Genomic DNA, 23,630 nt, shown 5'->3' with positions numbered 1-23,630 from the left:
TAATATTTGATGGAATACCAGTACAAGGCTACAAGCTGAAGTGTTTGGATCAAGATAAAGCAGCGTGCCTTGAGTTCAAGTTTTTAGATATTACCAGTGCATAAAACCCTAAAATAAGAGGCACAAAGAAACTCTGAAGTTATTCTTTTCTAGTAAAAATAAACTGCTGCATTTCAATTGCTTTCATTCTTGTTACTTTCTCTCTCTATTTTCCTGCCAACATATTTGGCCAGTTCAAAATAACCATTTTCTTTCTGATTTATTTATTAGTCTTTTAACAGAATTTCACTTTTAAATGGAATTTGCCCCAGCCTGAAGGCTATGGTTAGGGGAATGTGAACCATAACTGCTAGTTATTTAAAAGAGTGCATTTCTAATAAGATTTTAATCAGAATGAGTTCAGAGAAAGGCAAAATCACTTGTATTTATTGCTTGCACTCTTAATTACAGGGGTTTTAATTGCCTGAGTTATGTCTTTACTGGAACTATTTAGTAATAAAAAAATGAGTGATATCAGTTCTGAGTTGTTTTAAAGCCTCCTGGGCATAGATGACTTCAGAGCCGAATGCATCCTTGTCTCATGAGGCTGGAGACCATTTATTAAACAACACTGCAGCAATAAAATAACCTGACCACAATTGTTTTGGGAGGCCCTCTGCCAGGAAAATGAAGAACTACTGCTAAGTTTGTCAGAGAAACTTGAGGCTTAAAAGTTGTTGGTGTTGTTACCTGAACTGCACCACCAGTCCTTTGAAACCATTCGGCATTATCACATATGTCACAAGAAGACTGTTTGTCCTACATAATATCTCATGGCAGGATTTTATTAAGAAACATGTCCAGCAGCTGCTGCCAGAAATCTTGTTGTTTCTTTCGAGTCAGTTCCACAGCATACTGTCTTGTTTGTAGTACAGCTATCATTTCGCAAATACTTTTTTTTTAAGTCATTGCTTATCAGAAACAAGTGTTTTCATCTGTATGTGTCATGCGTGGACAGCGAAGCATATATGTGTGCAATAAATGGATGAATAATAAGATGAACAAATTCATTCTGTCTTATTTATTCCTTGGTTTATGTTTGCATGTAGAAACAAGTTTCTTATTGTTTTCAGTGATGTACAAAAATACAACAAAAAATAGTCCCTTCCCCAGAGAAGTTTGTTGTTTGTGTATGAGCTTATAGGCAAGAATTAAAAAGGGACAGACAGAAAGTTTGCAAAAATATGTGCATTTATATTCCCCGCAGCACAGAAAGTTGTGATTATAGCAAGTTGCAGTCTGACCGTCATAGAAGTTTTAGTTCTATAATCCAATGTACAAAATCAGTTTGTCTTTTTCTGGATCAGATATTGAAGCTCCCCGGATCCACTGTCCACAAAATATTGAGACTGAGACTCTGGAACATCATAATTCTGCTAATATCAGCTGGCAGGTACCAACAGCTGAGGATAACTCTGGAGATGAGGCAAGTAAAAATCTGTTTATTTGACTGGAGGCAATCTTTCCATAGCTAGATATTTCAAATTAGTTTTAGATACACTAGTTTCCTTCCTCTTATAAGCAGAAGTAGAAGAAAAATCTGCTGAAACGTTTGTATCTTGAGAGTTCAGCATTTTCTGTCTTGTTTAGGGTTATGCAGTCATAGGATTCTCTGCATTCTGTTTAAGTGCATAAAATCTCATATGGTTAATTTATGTGGTCGAAAGAAAGAATGTGCCCTTGTTTATAAGATGGAGACAGCTGCTTTAAAAATGAGCTTCTAGAATGTGAAGAACTTTAATAAACTCTTCTCAGAAGGAAGTAAACCAGTTAATTAATCTAAAAAACTAACAAAAACACACTGTGATAAATAAGAACTCATTTCAGCATTGCAAATGAGAAAGGAAAATGTCAATTTCCTATCCAATACAAGGTTTAGATGTGAGCCTTTGGCTTCTATGTGTGTGAGAGATCTGGAAATAGAGTTACAAAGAAAACTTGCTCCAGAGCTCTTTCTTAAAGAGTAACGTTCCCTATAGGCTCAGACATGATCAAGTTACAGCAACTGAATACTTTATAATGAGTCAGCAGAGGAACAGTGACTTTGTGTGTGCTTTTAATTTGCTGCAAACACAGGATTTTTTTTTTTTTTTTACACTTGGAAACTGTGAGCTATCCCAGTAGAAGAGATTTAAGTTCACAGATTTTTTGCTGCAGTATAGCCGTGGTTAAGTACTGAAGCTTTGCTGACACTGGATCGTTCATTGGACTGTAGAAAGCGAGTCCTTAGCTCTTAATTGTAGCTGGTTTGTGAAAGCCACAGTTGTCAGATAAACTGTTTTGTTCACATGAAACCAGTTCTTTTAAAGACAAGTTCCTTAAGGCTGTTCTAAGCTGCATGTAAGAGCCATAGCATGTGTCATTTACTCCACTTATTCCTTTGCTGTGCCAGAATGTTTTGAAGCATCTGTGGGCTATTGACCCATAAATATAGGTAAATTAAATAAAACTGGATGTGTAAGTACTGATAGCCCACAGCTGTGTGCTCCATTCATCTCCCAGGTCTGTTACCCTTGCAGATGGAGAGCTGAACTGCAGGCAAAGCAGGTTCTGAGCTAGCTTGGTGTGTTCAGTGCAAAGAGGAAAACAGAGTCAGCTTTGAGTTCTTAATGCGTAGAGTTGTAAACTGCAGCCAGTTAGAGTCCAAATCCTGACTGAGTAAATCCCTGTTGCTGTAAAGAAGGCAGTCTTGAGAATGGGGGGCAGAAGACTCTGTTGCAAAGACCACTGTGATAACTTGAAAAGGCTATTTACATTAAGAATGAGTAGGCTTGACATCGAACGATACTCTTTTGTGGCCATTTCTTGAAACATGAGTGTCATGATTGCTAACCAGCTTTGTTTTTTAAATAATACGTTTTTTCCTATAAAAGGTCTCAGTTCACGTTACGCCGGCTTTCATACCACCATTTCTTCTTCCAATTGGTGAAGTTGCCATTACTTACACAGCAGCTGATAAGTCGGGCAATGAGGCAAGCTGTACATTCAGTGTCAAAGTTATTGGTGAGTGCTGGTAAAAATCACTAGGGAAGAGTCTGTTATGGTTGAAACCTATTTTTGTGCAGAAAAAGTCTGTGAGTCACTGTGACCTTTATGTACAGAGGTGTAAGCCCAGGATTAATGCCATCTCTGTAAATGCTTTGCTACTCTTTGCTCACAGTTTGCATAAAGTGCAGTCATTGCTCCCAGATGTTCAGTTTGGGGTGTGTTTCGTTCTGCTGTTCATTCCAAAAGTTAAGATTTCTCCTCACACTGATAGACTAAATGTTTTATGGTGGTGTCACTTATTGCCTTCATCATATATATCTTTTTTTTCTTTTCTTGAAAGAACAATGTCCAAGGTTCCACATACTGCTGATGCAAATCGTTGTTAAGTATTTCTGTCAGACAGTTGTGTTATTCAGGAGTTCTGTTAAACAAGGTTTGCTCTGTAGAAAGCAAACAGAATGCAAAAACCATGAGTTCAGCGGAAGAATTAGTCTTGTCCATTCTCTCAGCATCTAAGCAGCAGCTTACAAGTGTGCATCTGACTTTCTTGTATCTTCTGATATGAACTTAAAACTGCTGTTTACGTGATGACTTCTGATTATAGGTTTCATTTGAGTGTGGCAGCAATTCAGTAGGCTAACGTCCTGCCATCCCTTCAAATTCTGCAGATAAAGAACCTCCTGTAATTGACAGATGCAGATCACCACCACCTATGCAAGCAGTAGAGAACAAGTATCCAGCAACATGGGAAGAACCACAATTTTCAGACAATTCAGGTGAGATAGTGCACCCCAAAACATGCATGCAGCAGTGGAAGGCAAAGGAACTCCCACCTGTTCAGCACTGATCCCTTGAAATTTAGGATTTTTTTGAGGGTTTTTACGTATTTATTTTAAAGAAAACATAATTTGGAAGATGTACCAACATTTCTTTCTCCATTTGTTGAGGTTGGGTGTAAGCCCATTTCTTTAACTAATGATGTTTTAGGTTGTCTTTTAACTCTTCTAGGTGCTCCACTAACTGTCACTAGGAGTCATGCACCTGGAGATCTTTTTCCCAAAGGAGAGACAACAGTTCAGTACACGGCCGTGGATCCCTCTGGCAATAACAGGACATGTGAGATCCACATTGTCATCAAAGGTTTGTTGTCTTAATTTTCTGGTCAGGATTGTATGGCATTATTTTAACGGAATATCATAAAGGATGCAATGCTAGTACACTTTTCCATTTAGACTCCACTTTTTCTTTTACTTATTCCCACTTTGTATTGGAGTAATTTGAAGGTGGTTAGGATATTTTTTAGTACCAATGAATAAATAGACTAAGACTGAAGCAGCACAGCAGTTAATTTGGTCCTATAAATTCAAATTAGATGTAAAAGCACTGCAGTTACTATTCATTAAGCAGAAGAACTTAATGGATCCATCTTTTTTTCTCAGTGGCAGATACCATGTGAAATGAATTAATAGATGTTACCGAGGTCTTGATTTAAATCCATAGTTAGAAAGGAAAACTTTATGGAACTATTTCTGTAATCACCTGTAAATATTGTAGCAGATACTGGAACACTCTTTATATTTTAGAAGATGCCTGTACCTATTGTTATACTGGTGTATTTGTGTTTATTGCATAGAGGCCTTTTCCCAACAGTTCACCATCTTCTTTAAAGGCCAAAAGTAATTTGGCATATAAGGTATTAAGGATGAAAATTCTACTTCATCTCTTCTCTCTAGTGCTTATGTTTCAGTTGTATTTCTGTATTTTAAAAAATCTGCTAATGAACAGATAATTTAAAATCACACAGACTGATATTTTGTTTATAGCTTTAGAAAAGCTAAGTTGCAAATGGATATTCTAATTCCTGATTTGCTGTAAACCTTAGCAAGAGCAAGCCAGTGCTTAGAATTGGTATTATTTCAAGTTCTACACCACCTTAGACTATTTTGCGGTTCAGTGTTTGTGACATGTTTTCAGATGTTCACAATCCTCTTCACAATTGGCTTGTAAAGTAAATCATAACTGAGGTTTTACAGTCAGTCCCACCACAGGTGATTCTGACAAGTCCATGTGTTGTTGCTGTAGTCAGAATGGATAGTGTTTTGTTTCAGAATTAAAGATGTACTATAGTTAAATAAAATCATTTTATGAAAGTTCATGTAAAAATGTAGATTAATTTTTATGTTATTTTAGTAAATACATGGTTGAGTGTGTACCATTGTGGAAAAAGTATAGGAGTGTTTGGGTCTTGTATTTCTAAGAGTTTGAGAATAGTTTTGCAGTAGCCTGATGCTGCCTTTTTGGGAGTAACAATAGACTTCATAGACTTCAACAGGGGCAAGATCAGGTTGAAAGTAGATACTGTTGGAAATCCTATCAGTACTGTTTCACTGTGTGCTTCCTTACTTCACCACTTTCATTTATGTATAAATCTTTGTGTTTTTCATAGGTTCTCCATGTGAAATCTCCTTTGAGCCTGTGAATGGTAACTTTACATGCACATCAGACGAAGCGGGAGTTAATTGCACATTGCACTGTGCAGAGGGTTATAGCTTTTCAGAAGGATCAAGTGAAAACTACTATTGTGCGTATGAGAATGGTGTCTGGAAGCCGTCTTATTCTCCAGAGTGGCCTGGCTGCTCTTGTAAGTGTTATTATTACTAAATAATAGGTTACTGAATTTGCAACTCATCAAACACTGTTTAATGAGGAAGTAAATAAAAATATTTTAGAAACTATGACTTCTGAATGATGATAACATATCTTCTCTGTCCTCTGCCTGCATTTCTTAGAAGTGCTGTGACGGAATGCCTGGAAATTTCTAAATGTGTTATTTAAAGGGTCTATCTAAAACACAAAAATAGCAGTGAATTTGAATCCTGGAAATCACAATATGTCAAAGATGGCAAAGTCTTAAATTATTTTGAATTAGTATTTGGAACAGTTTATTTACAAACACTAACAGTGTCTTTTCAATAGCAATTTCAATAATGTTTGCAACTTTTTGATCCAAATGCACAGTGTGTGCTGTACTTGAGTAACTATCACCAAATCGGAAATGTTTATGTGCTTCCTTTGAGATGGACGCATGCAAGACTTCAACTATGGAATGTCACTTTTTAATAAATATGTTAGAGCTATATATGAAGCCAATCTTGGCATCCACTTCCATTAGAGTGGATTTCTTGGTTTCAGGAAACAAGCAGTGATTCAGCTGTTAGCAAATGAGGGTTCTGTTTCAGAGCTATCTTATAATTCAAAATCTATAGCTTGGGCAGGTAGGAACTTGATTTGCTTAAATTCTGGATAAGAATTTTTTATATTTAAACTAGCAGCACTAGTAGTAGGACTTCTTAAATATTGCTTCTCTCTCAGGAAAAAAGTAAGCACGGAGTTTAGTTGGCAGCTCACAGGTTTCTTCCATTAACAAAATACTGAAATAGATAGATGGAAGCCTTTGCAGTTTTTATCCATTGAGTTTCCCAATAAATTTAATGCCTGCCAAAGGGTCACATTCAATTGTATTGGGTGAGATACAAGTAATCCATTTCCATGTATACAACATTGGAAGTTTACATTGCTGATTTAAAGACAATGCTTCTTAGCTTAGTGTATTCCAGTTTTAGTCTGAATAATCCTGCTTTTATCTCTGAAACTTTTGCACTGACTAGTAAAAGTTTATTTCTCCAACATTTTTCAGTAAATCGTTTTGCAAATCATGGTTTCAAATCCTTTGAGGTGCTCTACAAAGCAACACGATGTGATGACAACAGTCTTCTAAACAGCTTTACTGATGCATTCCAAAGTGCACTTGGTAAAATGGTAGGTTAGTAAATACTCTGTCCTTTTACATACTTTTTAAGGAATGTACCTTGCTGTTACTTTTCCTGGCTTACTAGTTTCATAATAGGAAATTACAACAGAATCCCATAAATGAAATTTGTGCTTATTCACACAACAAGTTTCCTTTAGAAACAAAGATTATTCACTGGCATTTTAATGTAACTCAGTTCAATGTGGAGTTACATGGAACAGAACTTATAGAAGTGCCCAAGTAGCTTAGGGACTGGCACTCGAAGATTTTCAGTAGGCTTCCAAAGACAACCGTGCAGTTCTGAAAACCCCAGTCAATTGTCCCCTGACCTCAGTGTTGTTTTTGAAAGTTGGGTGCGATTATAGTAAATATATTATGTAAAATACATACAGTATAAAGGGATATAAATGTAGACAAATAGATCAATTCCACATTTGGTACCTAAGTCTTAATCCAGTAGTAGTGATTCAAATAATTCGGTCAGGTTTCTGGAATTTCTGAGTTCTCACACTTATAATTTAGAACTGCACGGCACAGAGTTTGAAGGGACAGCATGTTCCTTCTCTACCATGGCTCTTGCTTTCCACTTCAGTGTCACAATCTCCCCTTTTCTTCCTCAAGTCTGTCCTCAGCTGCAAAGCAGAGGCAGCAGAACTTTGCATTGTGGCCTCAGGAGTGAATGTCCAGGCCTAGTGTGAGAGCATTGTGACAGAAGAGAACACTGGGCATTTGCAGATCTTTTGCAGGACAAGGCTTGTATGCTAAAAGCTTCTCTATAACTTAAAAGCATTATTAGCACATACAGCTAATGGACATGGTCCTGCAATTTCACAATATATGTCAGTAGCCCTTGTCAAATGGCTGTAAAGTTACGTAAAACCTAAGGCAATCTCTGACACTTGGACTGAAGCATGTTACTCTCTTGCCTTGCTTCAGGTTTGTCCTCTTACAGTAAAGAAATCTTGGCTTGGTTTTATTTCTGTTCCTTTCCCCTAAGAACCAGCTACCACCAGGTTCCACTGCTTACGACTGTTACTATCAGCAAGGAAAAAATAATAAGGAAAAAATGCTTGGTGAACTGCCCAGGCAATTACATCAAAATGCAACAATCTGGGAAAACAGTCAAACAGGCTGTTTAGAATATGCCTATTCCTGTTCCTAAGAATTTGAAATTCTAGTAGAGGTCTGATAAAGGGGGGGGGGGGGATGTTATCAGCAGGAGCCATCTTTCCAATGAAAATCGATATGGAAAAAGCAAAACAATTCCAAACTGTGACCTAGAGCAGCCGAAAACTTTCTGTTGAGTTTTCTGTTTCTGTCCTTCTCAGATGATTTTCGCTGTCTTCTGAGGTCTCCTGCCAGAATATGTGAGTCTCTTGCCATGTATAGGGAGAGGTGGATATGAAGAAATAAGATTTGAAAGCTAGAAACAAAGTGACAGCATTGCTATAAACCTGACAGAACTACAAGTGTAGCTGGAAAAACCACAGATGTTTTTAAATGCATAAGCTGTCCTGTCATCTCCAGCAGGGAGTAAAAGCCTGAGCTTATTTCTGTATTCTGGGATTTCACATACAGGACTGGTTAACTGATTAGACTTCTCTTATGAAAAAAAAAGATTTTCTGTAACAAAGAGCTTATATGCATTCAAGTTGCCCTCTTATTTCCCAGCTGTGAAAGACTACTTCTTTCAGCAGACCTTGCCAAGATTTGAGACAAGAAAGGGGAAACCCAGTGTTACTGGCAGAACCAGTACCTTAGGGTGTAATGAGTGTTTTTTATAAGTTGGGGGAGGGAATTATGTGGTTAATTTTTAATGTTGTTCTTCTTTATGTTGGAAGGTCCCATCATTCTGCAATGATGTTAATGATATTGACTGCAGATTGGAAGATCAGACACAGAAACATTGCTTGGAATATAATTACGATTATGAAAATGGATTTGCTATTGGTAATGATTGATTGCATAAATTTTTAGCCATCCAGGTTTAACTCAATGTAATTCCTTTTGCTCTGACATATACAATATGTTGTGTGAGATGTTTTCTTTAAAAATAACTGTAGAACTCTTAAGATAGCAAACAATTACTGAATAGGCTTTATAACAATGTTATGGAACTGTTTGCTGTCTGGTTTTGATACTGCTTCCTATATAGCATAGAGGAAAAGTTTACTGAGATGCCTCATGATCATATAACCATAGAATGGTTTGGGTTGGAAGGGACATTAAAGATCATCCAATTCCAACCCCCAGGGACACCTCCCACTAAACCAAGCTGCTCAAGTCCTCATCCAGCCTGACTTTGAACACTTCCAGGAGAGGGGCATCCAAACTTCCCTGGGCAGCTTGTTCCATTGTCTCACCACCCTCATCAGCACACACAGAGTCATAGAAACCCACTTGGTTGGTCTGAAAGAAAGCAGCTTTTTAAAGGCATAGTTTCACTCCAAAATACTGAAAAAAATACAATAGATTACTCTGCAGATTGTTAAGAAAATGAGAAGCATCGTTGATGCTGCTTTGGATCATCACAGAACCCTCACAGTGTAAAGCTATACAAGCTTAAGTTTGCCCATTAGCTGTAAAATGATTTCCTGTATGCAAGGGCACAATTTTCTGGATGACTGTAGCTATATCAGAATGAAAGTTGTTGCAGTCCTAGTGGTTGTTCCCACTTTGCTTTATGCAAAGTAAGTTGTCATTTTCAGTCTATTTTCAATCAGGCTAGTGTCCATGTTGTGCTGCTGTTGTCCTTGGTATTTCTGATTCCCATGGGAATGCTCAGAGCAGAAAGGCTAAAAACAGGTAACTTACACTGCCTATCTTAGCAAGGGGTATTTTGGCAGACCAGCATCAGAATATGCATTGTCATAGGGCTGTGGCTTTTTTACAGGTTTGTACTGAAGTTACCTGGGAGAGGTTCCTGCTTATTCTCACCTGTTAGGCATGCTTCACTGATTTTGAGAACACATTTGTTTGTAATCAGGCAGAGGGCCAGGGGGCTGGGTGTTCAGTTTGCAGTTGTCATCAGGATAGGGATGAATGTTGATGACAGCTGGAGCTAACTTGTTAAGGGAGGAAACTTGTTAACTTAGAGGAAACAGTGCTGACTATAGGGTCCTATTCTCTTCTAGTTCATGTCTGCCTCTTATCAGAATAATCTTTTTGCTTTTTTTCTGGAGTTTCTCATTATTTTACACTGGGGAGGAGGGACAGGAGAACTCTTCTCGGGTCATAAAAGACAGCAGTTTAGAAATTATTTGTGGAATACTGACACAGTATTAACTGCCAAGCTGTGGGGATTACCTAGTCCTAGTTTCCACTCTAAATAACTATAATCTAGGTGACTGCTAACGGGTAATTGGCAGATTTTTGTTACATCATAATATTTTTATAAAAAATAGCTAGATTGTTGAAATAGACCATGCATTGCTAAACTCAGTTCTTAAGAAAAGGTAGATTATGTACAGAAACGATTGTTCAATAAACACGTAAGGTAATGCTAGCAGCCTTTTCTAAAAGGGCAGATGATGGTAGAACTGTTCAGGAGTTGTGAGAAGAAGATGCAATGGAGACTTGTGGCATAGGCCATGTTGTCTGTAGTTGAACAGGAAAAGAGACAACTATGAAACTGTTTAAGAAGATGTCGCTAGCAAGTGTGGGTCATTGAGAGACAGGGGAGGAGAAAGGATTGCAATCTGTAAATTTTATGGAAGTATTTTTTTGAAGCTTTGGATTACTGCACAAGATTCAAGGTCTCTAGAAACCAATTAGGAATGAGACTGTTTTTTCCTTTTTCTTTAGTCAAAATGCTGGTACAGTAGGCACATGTGTGGAGAGAAAGCCAGCACATGTCACCTCGAACTTCAGACAAATCTCGTTCTGTTGGGGGTGTGTTTTAGAAGTAAGTACAGACATTTATTTTCCACATGATGTTGCTTCTGTTTTTGTTCATTCCTCACGCCTCACAGGACCTGCTGGCTGGGGAACAGTAAACCAACTGGAATATTCCTATGACGATTTTGTTGATGCAGTGCATGAAGACTTACCCAGGCATCTCTCTGACTCTGCAAAGGCAGCACCTGCTCGAGTCAAAAGGCATAAAATGAATGTTCCGTTGACCGACCACAAAATCAAGTTAATATTTAACATCACAGGTGAGAGAAGTCAAAATATCATCCTTCTCCTTTTCCTCCTTAAAAAATACATTTCTGGTACACTCAATAAAACTTAGCCTTCAGTTCACAAAGACTGCTGAGGATGCAGAGGACAGTTTTCTGGAGACATTCATAGCACCAGTTCAGCAGAGACTTTTGGCTTGGAGGAAAGATCACAGCCTCATGTTCTTGGAGAGCATTGTGCACATGGCCTGCTTTCCACCTTCCATTAGCAAGTTTGGGTGTTGTGCTCTTGATATACTCCAGAATACACTGGAAGTGCTGACTGTAAAATCTGTGTGCTTTTTGTGTTTTCTGTTTATATCCCAGCTAGCGTGCCACTGCCCGATGAAAGGAATGATACATTGGAACTGGAAAACCAGCGACGGCTCCTTAAAACCCTGGAGACCATCACGAACAGGCTGAATAGGACTCTCAGAAAGGAACCCATGTATTCTTTTCAGTTTGCATCTGAAGTCATTGTAGCTGACAGCAACTCACTGGAGACCGAGAAGGCCTTTCTCTTCTGCCGGCCTGGTTCTGTGCTGAGGGAGAGAATGTGTGGTGAGACAGATATCTTGCTCCTTACATGTATCTAGAATCCTTTTGCAAAGTAACATTGTAGAGGATGTTTGCAGAGGGTTATGGTTTGACACAATCCAGGGCTTGTGGTCTCTCAGAACAATAAACTGCAGAAATGCTTTGCTTAGTTTAACATCCAGAGGATGTTTATGTTCTTAACCAAGGCCCATGGAAAAGGGATGCTTTTGTACCAAGCATCCCACTCCCATGGGGAAATGGAATATATCCACGCTTGGTCATTACAGGAAAATGGTGCTTGGTATGCAGTCTTTTAACCCTGTAAATCTTGGGGGTGATGTGCAGCTAATATAGGGAATTGGATTCTATTTCCTGTAGCAGTGAGATCTTTGCAGTCTTCCAGAGAGATACCCTGGTTGCTGAGGAGGAGTCACATTTGACGTAAACAGGGTTTGGCTAAATGGGATCTCCACAGGCAGGACAAGTATATATGATTGTGCCTTCTGAGAAGAATCTTTTATTTTCTAACATTACAGTCAACTGCCCTTTGGGTACCTATTACTCCCTGGAGCATCATACCTGTGAAAGCTGCTGGACTGGATCCTACCAAGATGAGGAAGGGCAGCTGGAATGCAAAAGTTGTCCATCTGGTAGTTATACTGAGTATCTACACTCTAGGAGCATCTCTGAATGCAAAGGTGAGAACTTTGTCTCCTTCAGGCAGCCAATTCTGAATATCTGGTGGCATCCTTTTGGTCCCCGTTGTGGGAATACTGGAATAAGCTTAGGTGTGAAATGAGGAGCAGTCTTAACAGTCCCTTTGATGCATATGTATAGAGAAAAATCCAGGTTTTAATCACTGCTGTGGCATGCACATGCGTGGGTAGATATTTTAAGAAGAGCTGGACTTAGAAACTTTGTTTCATTTCTGTCTTCTTTCTTGAGATTGTGAACCCATTTTCCAGGGACTAATACACTTAAAATAACACCATTCTTGTCCTTTCTAGCCCCTCTCAATTCTACCACGATCAAAGATGAAATGTCTGCATCCTATTCTACAGCGCTCTGGCACTGAGCCCCTCAGCATCACTGTTTCTTTGTGACTTGTTCTGAAAAAGAAGTTGCAAGTTTTATTTCCTGTTTATTGACTTATCATTAATTTTGTTGATTGAAAATGAGTAACTGAGTTGCAATACATCATCTGTGAAGCTGATTGGAAAAGAATTAACTGGTTAATAATTCACAAATCCATAATCACTAACTTATCACAATTTTTTTTTTTTTTTTTTTTGCTCTTTGTACTCACAAAGTCCTTCAGAGTAAACTAGAAATAAGAGGCCCTGTGACATGTATTGTGATTTCAGGATTATTTTCAGAGGTTAGGAGCCATGTTTTCTGTTGGACTTCACTTCATGTTTATGAATTCTTCTTCCTTATAGCTCAGTGCAAGCAGGGAACATATTCGCCTAATGGTCTTGAGACCTGTGAAACATGCCCACTTGGCACATATCAGCCAGCATTTGGATCCAGGAATTGCATCTCTTGCCCAGAAAACACATCAACAGTAAAAAGAGGTGCAGTGGATGTCTCAGCTTGTGGAGGTTTGTAACGAAAGGGGCTATGAAAATTTTTAAATTAAATCCTGAAATTTCCAGATGTTATTTAGACATCAGCTAATGTAATCCGATTCATCTGCCTGAGACTGAATTCTGCTTCCAGTAAGTGTAGGCCAAGCAGCATTTCCCAGCAAAATTATAGGTCATTTCCTGATATCCTGATTATTTCAAATGTCCTCCTCCTGATTTCCAAGATGTATTCGTATCTAAAGATGGATAAGTTGAGATACGTGATGAAAATAAAACCTTTTGCCTTACAGAAGAGAATGGGAATGACAGGATGTTTGTCACTGTTATCTCTGGAACAGCTTCCACATCATCTGTTCAAACGTACTGAATTTTACACAGTTTGTTCCATAACCTTTCTCAGGAAATGGTCCTAAATTGTCTTTGGGAGGCTTTGCCAGAAAGACTGACAGGGGAAGTAGTCTGGAGGGATTAATGGTACAGTAAAGACATGTCTTTTATCCTTCCTTCTTCTTGAAGGGGAAGAAACAAGCAAACAAACAGAGCAAGTGTGAGATAAATGGGAAAGGAAGTTGCATTTGAAAGCTGTCCCCAGAGCAGCAAAACGAATAGATAAAAATAATTCCTAGAACCACATGTCACTGATCAGCACAATTTAAATAAGCACCTCCTAGAACTGTGAATTCCTGGCAAGTTTCACCCTTTTCCTTTAAGCCTGAGGAAGGACTATGAGGAGAGGAGAGAAAATGGACTAGAAAGAGATGAGGGAACGTAGGGTGAGGGTACAAGTAATCACTAAAAAAATGTCTTTTTGTTCTTGCAGTACCATGTCTTGCAGGCGAATTCTCTCGTACAGGTTTAACACCTTGCTACCCTTGTCCCAGAGACTACTATCAGCCAGACCCAGGGAAGTCCTACTGCTTGTCTTGTCCCTTTTATGGAACAACAACTGTCATTGGTGCCAGATCCATCACAGATTGTTCAAGTAAGACATACTATGTCTGCTGAAGAAAGTGAATAAAGGGAACATCTAGCGAATGGCCAGCAGTAGTCTTAAAAGAAGTCATCCCGCTTACTCTCCTAGGGACCTTCCATTTCAACTACTGAAGTTTACAGCCGTTTTTGCCTACTGATGTTGCCTTTGTGTTATGGAGAACGAGTGACTGTGTGATACATACCAAAGCTCAGTAACAGTATACTTATACAGAACGTGTACATATACACACATGCACATTGCGTATTTATACTATGTATACACTGTAGAGAGAGTTATTATATAAATATATATACACATACATGTAAGTATATATCTGCAAATATGTATATGCGTCTATGTAGAAATACACTGAAAATGTGTTTTTTATGTACACACACACATTTGTGTTTTAGAAATTCATGTGTTTTCAAGTACATGGTTGTGTAACATATACAAAAAATACTATAAACATAAAAAATATATGTAAAATACAATGGTTACTGTAAAGTTTGCTTTTTATTCCCACAAATTCACTTTCTTCAACATATCTTTAGGTGCATTACTAACACGTAGTTATTATGCCCTTATGGAATAGGGACCCTCACATACAGTATTAGTGACAGCATTTTCTTATCTTTCCTCTTTAGGTTTTGGCTCAACTTTTTCAGCAGCTGAAGAAAGTGTAAGGATGGTACCAGCCTCTCCAGAAAATATCAGCAAGCAGTACAAAGTCAGCAGTCAGGCAAGAACAGGATATATTTTCCAATATTATCTCAGATAAAAGGAAGAGTACCTTATGCAGCAGTAAATTACTAAGGCCGTTCTAAATATAATTGTTTTGTTGACTATATTTCTTGGAGAGATGAGAGTGATGGTCATGAGGGGAACACTCAAACTCTCTTTATAATATTAGAAGGACTTCAGCTGAACAGAGGAGGCTGCATCAGCTACTGGCAATCTTGAATTCTGGACTTGAAACCTTCACCTGATATGTGAAATATTTATCATATTTACAAAATAAATGTCAACTCTGTGAAGGACGTTCAGTTAATGCATAAAAAGTAGATTGATTACTCTCAGTTGTCTGATGCTTTCCTATGCTGAATTCTAGAAAAATCTGAGTCACTGTTGTGACATCTTTGTTTTACTTATTGTGACATATTATAGATACACTTGAGAGGAGGCAAGGAGAGTTCCATTCTGCTGTGAGTACCTCCTTTGAAATATTGGCACAGCCTCACACGATGAGAACTGTTCCAGTGACAATGTTTGCCAGAGAAGGCTCCTTACCACGACCATCTTCCTCTGAATCTGTAACTCTGACAACACTGCTTTATTTAAGTCTACAGTTACGATACTGTGTAAACAGGAGCAAAGCTGACTGATGATAAATTTGGGCTGAACCGTTATATGACATATAGACAGGTGACAAACTGATCTCTTATGATTTTAGTTTGCTTGAGGGCTTTGCTGAATTCAGGTTTGCTACATTGGAAGAAATACCACCACACAGTGGAGTTCCCAACCAGTTCACCTGATGTCCAGTAGCAGCAACTGATTAGCCAGTGTAAAAGGATGCAAAGTGGAGAATGCGTATGAAAGATGCAATAATATAAAATGTCACCATTAAATCGTAGTTAAGAAAGTTCTAAGGGAACAAGTGCAGTGATCACATTTTGCTAAGGAAAAGGTTATTTTAAAATAATCATCCTAGATTACTGGTATTATTATTTCTTTCTGAAGTGACTGTAGGGTATGCAGTTTGAAATTAGAATATTCTGTCCTACCTGTATTTCCACCTTTACTGTAGTTGTGTCATTCTTGCTTCTGGCAGGTCTTCCATGAGTGTTTCCTGGAACCCTGCCACAACAATGGGACATGCAAGCAGTTGGGAAGTGGTTATATTTGCATTTGCCCACTTGGATACAAAGGTACAAAACTGAGAACCAGATAGAGAAGGTAACATGTCTCCATGCCCTTAGCATGAGCAAACATAAAGAAGAGAAACATTTCAGTGCAAGAGTATAGCCAAAAAATATCTATCACAGTTTTACCATATATAAGTACTAAGAAAAGAAATAGTTGCTCATGCTCTTACTGAATTACATCATTTTTGGCCCAAAAGTATTTTGAATAGTATTTCTTTTAGTGTGGTTAGTGGATTTGAAAGCCCTGTCACTTGGCAATATTTATGATCAGCAAATCTGGAAACTTGCACTCTAAACGGCTAGTTCCACCAGATCTGCCTGTACTTCTCATGGTTAACTTTCCAGTTGCTTCAAAGAAATATGATTAATTGGGCAGCTACTAACAAGAGGTAATATCTGTTACTTCAGATAGGTGTCAGGTACCACTATCTGGAACTGATAAGTCTGTTGCCCAATGTGCATCATAACTTTCTAGTAGCATTTTATCTCAGTCTGTCCTAAAGCACAGTCTAAAGAGAAGATAATAAACCTGAACATCTGGTAATGTACACAATTCATCTTATTTTCTTACATTAAGTAGTCCTGGCTTCTATGTTTCTGAACAATTTCAAATTGTTTCTCCTTGTTCTCAGTCTTCTATTTTGCATTCTAGGCTTGAAATGTGAAACAGAAGTTGATGAGTGTAAATCATCTCCTTGTCACAACAATGGAATGTGTAAAGATGGCATAGGGACCTTCATGTGTCATTGTCAACCAGGCTATTCAGGTAATGTGTTTCACTTCATAGCTCTTCCTCAGACAGGCATTGTTTCTGTTCCAAGCAGATAACAGAAAACACAAGGGCTGTATAATTCCAAATCAGTGGGACTATAACAGGAAATCAATCTGATCTGCAGTTTACAGTAAGGTCCAATTGTATGTAAAGAGGTTTTGAAATAAAAGGAGTATTTGACAACAGTCTCTTTGTGTGTTTGTGCGTGTATTCTTCTGTTTTGTCACATTTCTGGTCTGGGAAAAAAAATTAAGAATGACATTTAGGGAATTAGTAAATACTCACAAGAAAATGCTTGTGAGGGCTACTAGACAAATTCTTGTGGCATGACTAAACAAAGGATTTATGCAGTTGCTTTACTGCAGCCCTGTGAGTAAGTGAATGGACTTTTTCTTATTTTTTTCCCCAGTCTTTTTAACTATCACCTGGATGCTCTTGAAGGTGTTGAAATCTATGGGGAGACTGACATGCTTCAGTATTTTGCCAAAACAGCACCTGATTTTTAAGTATTGACATAAACTATTGAGGAGATACTTTTATATGGCTCAAAAAAAGGCCTGTTGTTTTCCACCAGAAATGTTCTCCCTCATTTTTCATGTTTATGGCTATGCAAGCAATATGGCTATGCAAGCAACACTTGCTGGTTATTTTTTAAACTTTATAAAGACAAACCATGGACTTCACACCTTTCACATCCCGATGTCTAAATAGCACAGACCATCTCTGTAGATGTTTACAGTAGTGCAGTCTAACATGGAATTTTATCACTTGATCTCTGTAGCCTTTTGTTATTCAAGCAATATGGTGCTGTTCTGTCTTCCACATTCAATCACTGTAGCATGCAGACAATGAATATGTCTTGATCATGCCTTTTAACTGTTGCTATTTGAAGGTCTCTTGTGTGAGGAAGACATAAATGAATGTAGTTCCAGCCCGTGCTTGAATGGAGCCCACTGTGTTGATGGCAAGAATGGTTACCACTGCACTTGTGCAAAAGGGTTCACAGGTACACCTTTTTCTGTTTAAATCAGATTATTATTTCTCACTAAAAATCGTATTTTCATATCCTGTCTGAAGTATTTAAATCTCATTGCTATATGATACATATATTGTATGTTGATCTGGATGTACTAGGTTCCCTGGGCGCATGCAGTCTCTCAGTCCTAGTCAGTGTGGTTTCCAGAGGGGTTTACTAAGTGATTGGTCCTTGATTCCTAATTTTGCCATGAACTTCCAGTGTGCTGTTGAGGAAAGAATAAGGACATTCATGCGAGTGTGAACTACACACAGAATCACAGAACAGTAGGGGCGAGGAGGAACCTCTGGAGATCATCCAATCCAACTCCCCTGCTAAAGTAGGTTCACCTACAGCAGGCTGCACAGGATTGTATTGCAGTGGGTTTTTAATATCTCCAGAGAAGGAGATTCCATAACATCTCTGGGAAGCTTGTTCCAGTGCTTTGTTACTCTCACGGTAAAGAAGTTGTATCTCGTGTTCACATGGAACTACCTATGTTCCAGTTAGTGCCCGTTGTGTCTTGTCCTGTCCCTGCGCACCATTGAAAAGAGTCTGACCCATTCCTCTTGACACCTAGACACTCTTTAGATATTCATGAGCACTAGTAAGATCCACTCTCAATCTTCTCCAGGTTAAACGACCCAGGTCTCTCAGCCTTTCCTCAGACATACTCCAGTCTGCTAATTACCTTCATGGCCCTCTGTTAGAGTCTGCTCAGTAGTTCCTTGTCTTTCTTGAGCTGGGTAGCCCAGAACTGGACACAGTACGCCAGGTGGGCCGTGACTAGGCCAGAGTAAAGAGGGAGGATAATCTCCCTCAGCCTGCTGACCGGACACTTCTTAATGCATTCCAGGATACCATTTGCCTTGGCCACAAGGGCACATTGCTGGCTCACAGTTAACTTGTCCACTAGGACTCCTAGGTCCTCCACAGACCTACTTCCCAGCATGTTAACTGCTAAGCTGTACTGGTGCGGGAGGTGCTTCCTCCCAAGGTGCAGAACTCTACACGTCTTTGTTGAACTTCATTAGGTTCTTCTCTGGCCAACTCTCCTGCCTGTCCAGTTTTTGTTGAACGGCAGCACAACCTTCTGGTGTATCAGCCACCTCTCCCATTTCTGTGCCACCAGCAAACTTGCTGAGGGTACACTCTGTCCCTTCATCCAGGTCATGGATGGATATGTTGAACAAGACTGGACCCAGTACTGGCCCCGGGGGAACACCGCTAGCTATTGTCTTCCAACTAGACTACACCACTGATCAGCGCCCTCTGAGCTCTGCCAGCCAGCCAGTTCTCAATCCACCTCACTGTTCACTCATTGAAACCACACTTCCTAAGCTTACCTATAGTTTTTTTTAATTTATAGAAAAATTTTAATACATAATTAATATATTTAATTGTTTAAAATTTTTTTAAATTATTTTTTATTTACTTTTATTTAAAATTAATTTTATTCTAAAAAGAAAACATTTACAGCAGTAAAAAAGTCTATATTAAAACAATTCCCCATCCCTGTACTCAGCTTTCTACTGCTTTCATAGATTTCTGTAACAACTAAGCATATCTGCTGATTATCATGTTGCCAAAGAGCTCCACTGTAAGATCCCATACAGTTCCTTCATTCTTAAGTGCTTGTAACATAGAGCCTTTTTCACAGCAGAAGTCCCAGAATCATGTTTCTGGCTTTCATGTTTCTCCTTAGAGTTAAGGTCTTTAGTAGCAGCTCTCATTAGTTGCTCAGAATAATTTCTCAGGTGGTTTCCTAATTCAGCCCATAAAATGCTCACATTATAGACATTATCCATCTAAATTCACCACAGTTTGTTGAGTGTTAATTTCTACAACTGCAAAAATGGTTCCTGTGACTCTTCTGTGACCTCTTAACCTTAGTTAGTGTAGTAACTTGTAATCCTGTATGACTGCCCTGGTGGTTGCTGTTTCCCAGAAGTTTGGCAACAGTCCTTAAAAAATAGAGATGGGTTAGTAATCTTCTTTCCTAGGTTAATTCAAAGCAGAGCTGTGACTTTGTTCTTTTCTTCTTAGGTGCTCACTGTGAAATGGAGGTCAATGAATGCCTTTCAAACCCATGTCTTAATAGGGCTATTTGTGAAGATCGCGTTGGTGGTTTCTCCTGCAAATGCCTCCCTGGTTTTACTGGTGTCTTGTGTGAAAAAAACATCGATGAGTGTCTCAGCAGACCGTGTAGGAATGGAGCTACTTGCAGAGATGGTATCAACAGTTACAGGTGAAAAAACAGATGATTGATGTCATACAATGTGGAGAGTCAAATATGTTGTAGTACTTCCATCTTCTTAGATTTCAGGACAGCATTGGGCAGCCTGATCTGGTATAAGTGGTCCCCTTATGGATGTTAAAGGTGATTTTAAGACAAGAAAATAAATCCTTGTGTCCACACTCTTGAAAAATTACGAGTTAGACAGCAAAGGAAATAAGCAAAATCTGAAATTTAAGCGTGGTTGAAATGCAAGTTTTCAATACTGATCTTCCAAAAGAAATCCACTCTCCTAAGCTCCAAGAGCTTGTCTTGCTTTCTGAAGAGCAGGTGATGAATGTTTGTGTAACTGGTAATATTCTGTAGCTTGAAAGACTAGGATAGCTGTATATGTTGAGAATATAAAGTTTGAAATACAAACACTAATGGAATCTTCCAGATATTTACTTTTAAGCTTTGGGGTATCTGAACTGAGAACAGAAGTTACAAATACCAGTAGCAGTGTCATATCCTAGATCATTGTGGAGAGATGGACCAGCTGCTACTATCTGGGTTTAATAACTCTTTCCATCCTCAAAGCTCTAGAAGTTTTGGTGCCTTTCAAACACCTTGGCCTTCCAAGTACCAGAGGTTTTGGTGCTTTTCTACTGCCTTGGTTTTCCCTGTGTGTAAGCAGATCTGCCTGAAAAGTTGAGTACCTCTCATCTGTAGTTCTGTTGACTCTAGAAGGCATGCTGCCCTCACAGGGATGCAATGATTGCCTGTCCCGATTTCATTTGACAATGCTTGCACACTGTGTTTAAGTATTGTCCCTACCAAGAAGAAATATTATGCAAATATGAAATATTATAATTCAAGCATACTTAAAAGAACAACCAAAATAAAACTCCATTAATTCTTTAGTATCTTTTCTGTTGATTTGGCGTTTTCTTCAGTATAATCCATTCCCATTGGTCAACTGGGCCGTGTGGGCAGGATTTTTTGTAGTGGCAGCAGCCACATTTGAAGTGTGCTTCTTTTTTCCTCCATAGGTGTCTCTGTGTGGCAGGGTACACAGGACTAAACTGCGAAGTGAACATCAATGACTGTGACTCCAATCCCTGCTTAAACCAAGCTACCTGTGTGGATGCCTTGAACTCGTACGTTTGTAAATGTCCCCCTGGCTTTACAGGCAGCAGGTGTGAAACAGGTACACAGGACCAAGTGTCAGAAAAAGGTGGCTTAACTAAGGATGGGGAAGTTTTGCACTGGCTGGCCTGATTTCATACAGCTTCCCCAGAAAGCAGCTAGGGTGGTGGACTCTGAGAGGCTGAGTGGAGACTGTCTGACTGGGTACTAATAAGTGTAATTGCGGACAAGTAACAGCATGTATGCTATGTTGTACTTGTATTAATTTCTCTTTTCCAAAGCACAGTTCCATGTTTTTAATACCTAGTAGGTCTATTGAGTTTAATTAGTATTTGATTTTACAGAGATGGTGGAGGGCATACGGGTCATTTAGACCCACCGTCCTGTGTCTGAGTTTGATAACATCCACCTTTCAGGAGAGCTCCACTTGGTACATTTGCATGTAATACTATTGTAAAGCATGTCACGCTGCGTTGGAGAGCAACACAGAAGTGCTGTTCCATACCAATGCAATGTATCTCAGTAATTCCAGAGCAGGTGAAAAAAAAAAAATTTTTTTCTTTCTCCAATCTTAACTCTTGCAAATAAATTGGAACCAGCTGATCACATGTCTTTTGGTTGTTGGATGGCAGATGAATATGTCATCTCATTGATAGAGGAAAGCAAAGTTCATGTTCATTGTTTGTTAGATAATCCGCTTCTTTTCCAGTAATCTTTCTTCAAATCCTGTGTGCTTTGTAGCCTTGGAAAGCTCTGTCTGCTGGCTGATGTTAGACTGCTATGCGTTCTTTCTACCTCAGATCAATTTTAAATGAATAATTTTGGTAGATGGGTTGTATTCCATTTTATTGTATTTGCTTGGATTCCGTTTGATTCTCTTTCTAGGCTTTCAGAAATGTAGCTCTGAAAACTTTGTCTTTGTTGCAGAACAGTCCTCTGGTTTTAATATTGATTTTGAAGTCTCTGGTATCTATGGATATGTCATGCTTGATGGTGTTCTCCCATCTCTTGGTGACATCACCTGTACCTTCTGGATGAAATCCACTGACACTACAAACTATGGGACTCCCATTTCTTATGCAGTGGAGAATGGAAGTGATAATGCATTTCTTCTGACTGATTACAATGGGTAAATCACAATTCTGCTTTTCTGTAACTTACAGATGTCCTGAGTTGATAAAGCAAGTGTAGACCAGAAATCTGAGTATCAGCTTTGCTTGCTCTGGGGCAGAAAAGTCTGCATCCAAACTCTGCTGCTGGAGTTGCTTCTTTTTGTTTGTTTGCTTGGTCTTCTCTTTTTGCCAAATAGAAAAGTAATAGCAAGAAAGCTGTGAAGTTTAGAAAGGAGGATATTTTCGTCTGGACTATGTTTGCATCATATTTAAATGATACATTGAAACAATGTTTGGATAAAATGGAGCTCAGCACTCACAGTACTTGTAGTGTTACTCCAAAAGTAGGAATGGATGCAGAGGGCAAGTTTAAGAGTCCACTATGCAGCTATGACTTGAGTCTTCATGTTTTGGTACAAAAGCGCGTTACTCATTTTACCATGCTTTACATATGATAACCATAACTTTCAGGCTTTTGGAGAGAGAGATATCTTGTATGGTGATCTTTCAAGAGAGATTTCTGGTATGATGTAGACATAGTTACTTTATTTGGCAAATAATATTTCTTTGAGTCTTATGGCACAGGCCATGTTTTTAAAGTTGCTGCATGCAACTCAGTATGCCTTGATCTACCTTCCACGCAGCTGGGTTCTTTATGTAAATGGCAAGGAGAGGATCACAGACTGTCCTTCAGTGAATGACGGTAACTGGCATCACATTGCAGTCACATGGACATGCACAGATGGGGCATGGAAAGTGTACATCGATGGAAAACTGTCTGATGGAGGCAGTGGGCTTTCTGTTGGCTCAAAAATCCCTGGTATGTTTTATTTATATTACACCAGATCTGTTGCCTTCACTCTGTTTTTTCTGCAGAATTTGCTATGCCTGCAAGGAAAGGTTTATTTTGGCATTTTTAGTACGTTTTCATATTTTCAATTCTAATGCAGGGCTCATGTTTGCTGTCCTTGTTCATGAGGGCAGTTCCTTCACTCAGCCTTGCTGATGACAAATTGTACCTTTCTAGGATAAACTAGTAAGTAACTTGTTTTGGTGGTGTCCACAAAGGAGCCTGTGCTGAGCTGATTTTGGAATGGCTTTGTGAGGTTTCTCACACAACAAGCTTAAGTTTAACTGGCATTTCTGTTAGAAATGTGTTCTCAGAGATGATTGAATTAGACTTCGCCTGTTACTTTCAGACACCTTTTAAAGTTGTATATGCATTTTTTTCCTGACAGAGCTAAGAAAAGCCTGATGTTAGGTTGCTGCAAAGAGATTCGGTTTCTATAGTGTTTTCATACTGCCACTGTCCAAATTTACATAGAGATTCGAAAAACTATCCATA

At 38.8% G+C, this 23,630-nt stretch overlaps 1 protein-coding gene across 3 annotated transcripts in view; it reads left to right on the top strand.

Moving 5' to 3' along the window:
- SVEP1 (sushi, von Willebrand factor type A, EGF and pentraxin domain containing 1) overlaps positions 1–23,630 on the top strand; it is a 133,745-nt gene that overhangs the window by 56,998 nt on the left and 53,117 nt on the right. For all 3 annotated transcript variants that reach the window (XM_054053676.1, XM_054053673.1, XM_054053675.1), the window contains exons 8-27: positions 1,347–1,465; positions 2,913–3,042; positions 3,696–3,803; positions 4,036–4,167; positions 5,474–5,668; positions 6,725–6,846; positions 8,680–8,788; positions 10,810–10,995; positions 11,326–11,559; positions 12,072–12,233; positions 12,975–13,136; positions 13,942–14,103; positions 14,742–14,836; positions 15,929–16,025; positions 16,675–16,788; positions 17,687–17,800; positions 19,856–20,057; positions 21,077–21,234; positions 22,101–22,302; positions 22,930–23,105. In XM_054053676.1, the coding sequence (XP_053909651.1) occupies positions 1,347–1,465; positions 2,913–3,042; positions 3,696–3,803; positions 4,036–4,167; positions 5,474–5,668; positions 6,725–6,846; positions 8,680–8,788; positions 10,810–10,995; positions 11,326–11,559; positions 12,072–12,233; positions 12,975–13,136; positions 13,942–14,103; positions 14,742–14,836; positions 15,929–16,025; positions 16,675–16,788; positions 17,687–17,800; positions 19,856–20,057; positions 21,077–21,234; positions 22,101–22,302; positions 22,930–23,105 (2,979 nt within the window). The remainder of the gene's footprint in view (positions 1–1,346; positions 1,466–2,912; positions 3,043–3,695; positions 3,804–4,035; positions 4,168–5,473; positions 5,669–6,724; positions 6,847–8,679; positions 8,789–10,809; positions 10,996–11,325; positions 11,560–12,071; positions 12,234–12,974; positions 13,137–13,941; positions 14,104–14,741; positions 14,837–15,928; positions 16,026–16,674; positions 16,789–17,686; positions 17,801–19,855; positions 20,058–21,076; positions 21,235–22,100; positions 22,303–22,929; positions 23,106–23,630) is intronic.

This window comes from Cuculus canorus, chromosome Z (assembly GCF_017976375.1).
Source record: "Cuculus canorus isolate bCucCan1 chromosome Z, bCucCan1.pri, whole genome shotgun sequence".
Lineage (NCBI taxonomy): Eukaryota > Metazoa > Chordata > Aves > Cuculiformes > Cuculidae > Cuculus > Cuculus canorus.
The sequence above is the reverse complement of the archived record's forward strand: the minus strand, read 5'-3'. Positions and strand labels throughout refer to the sequence as shown.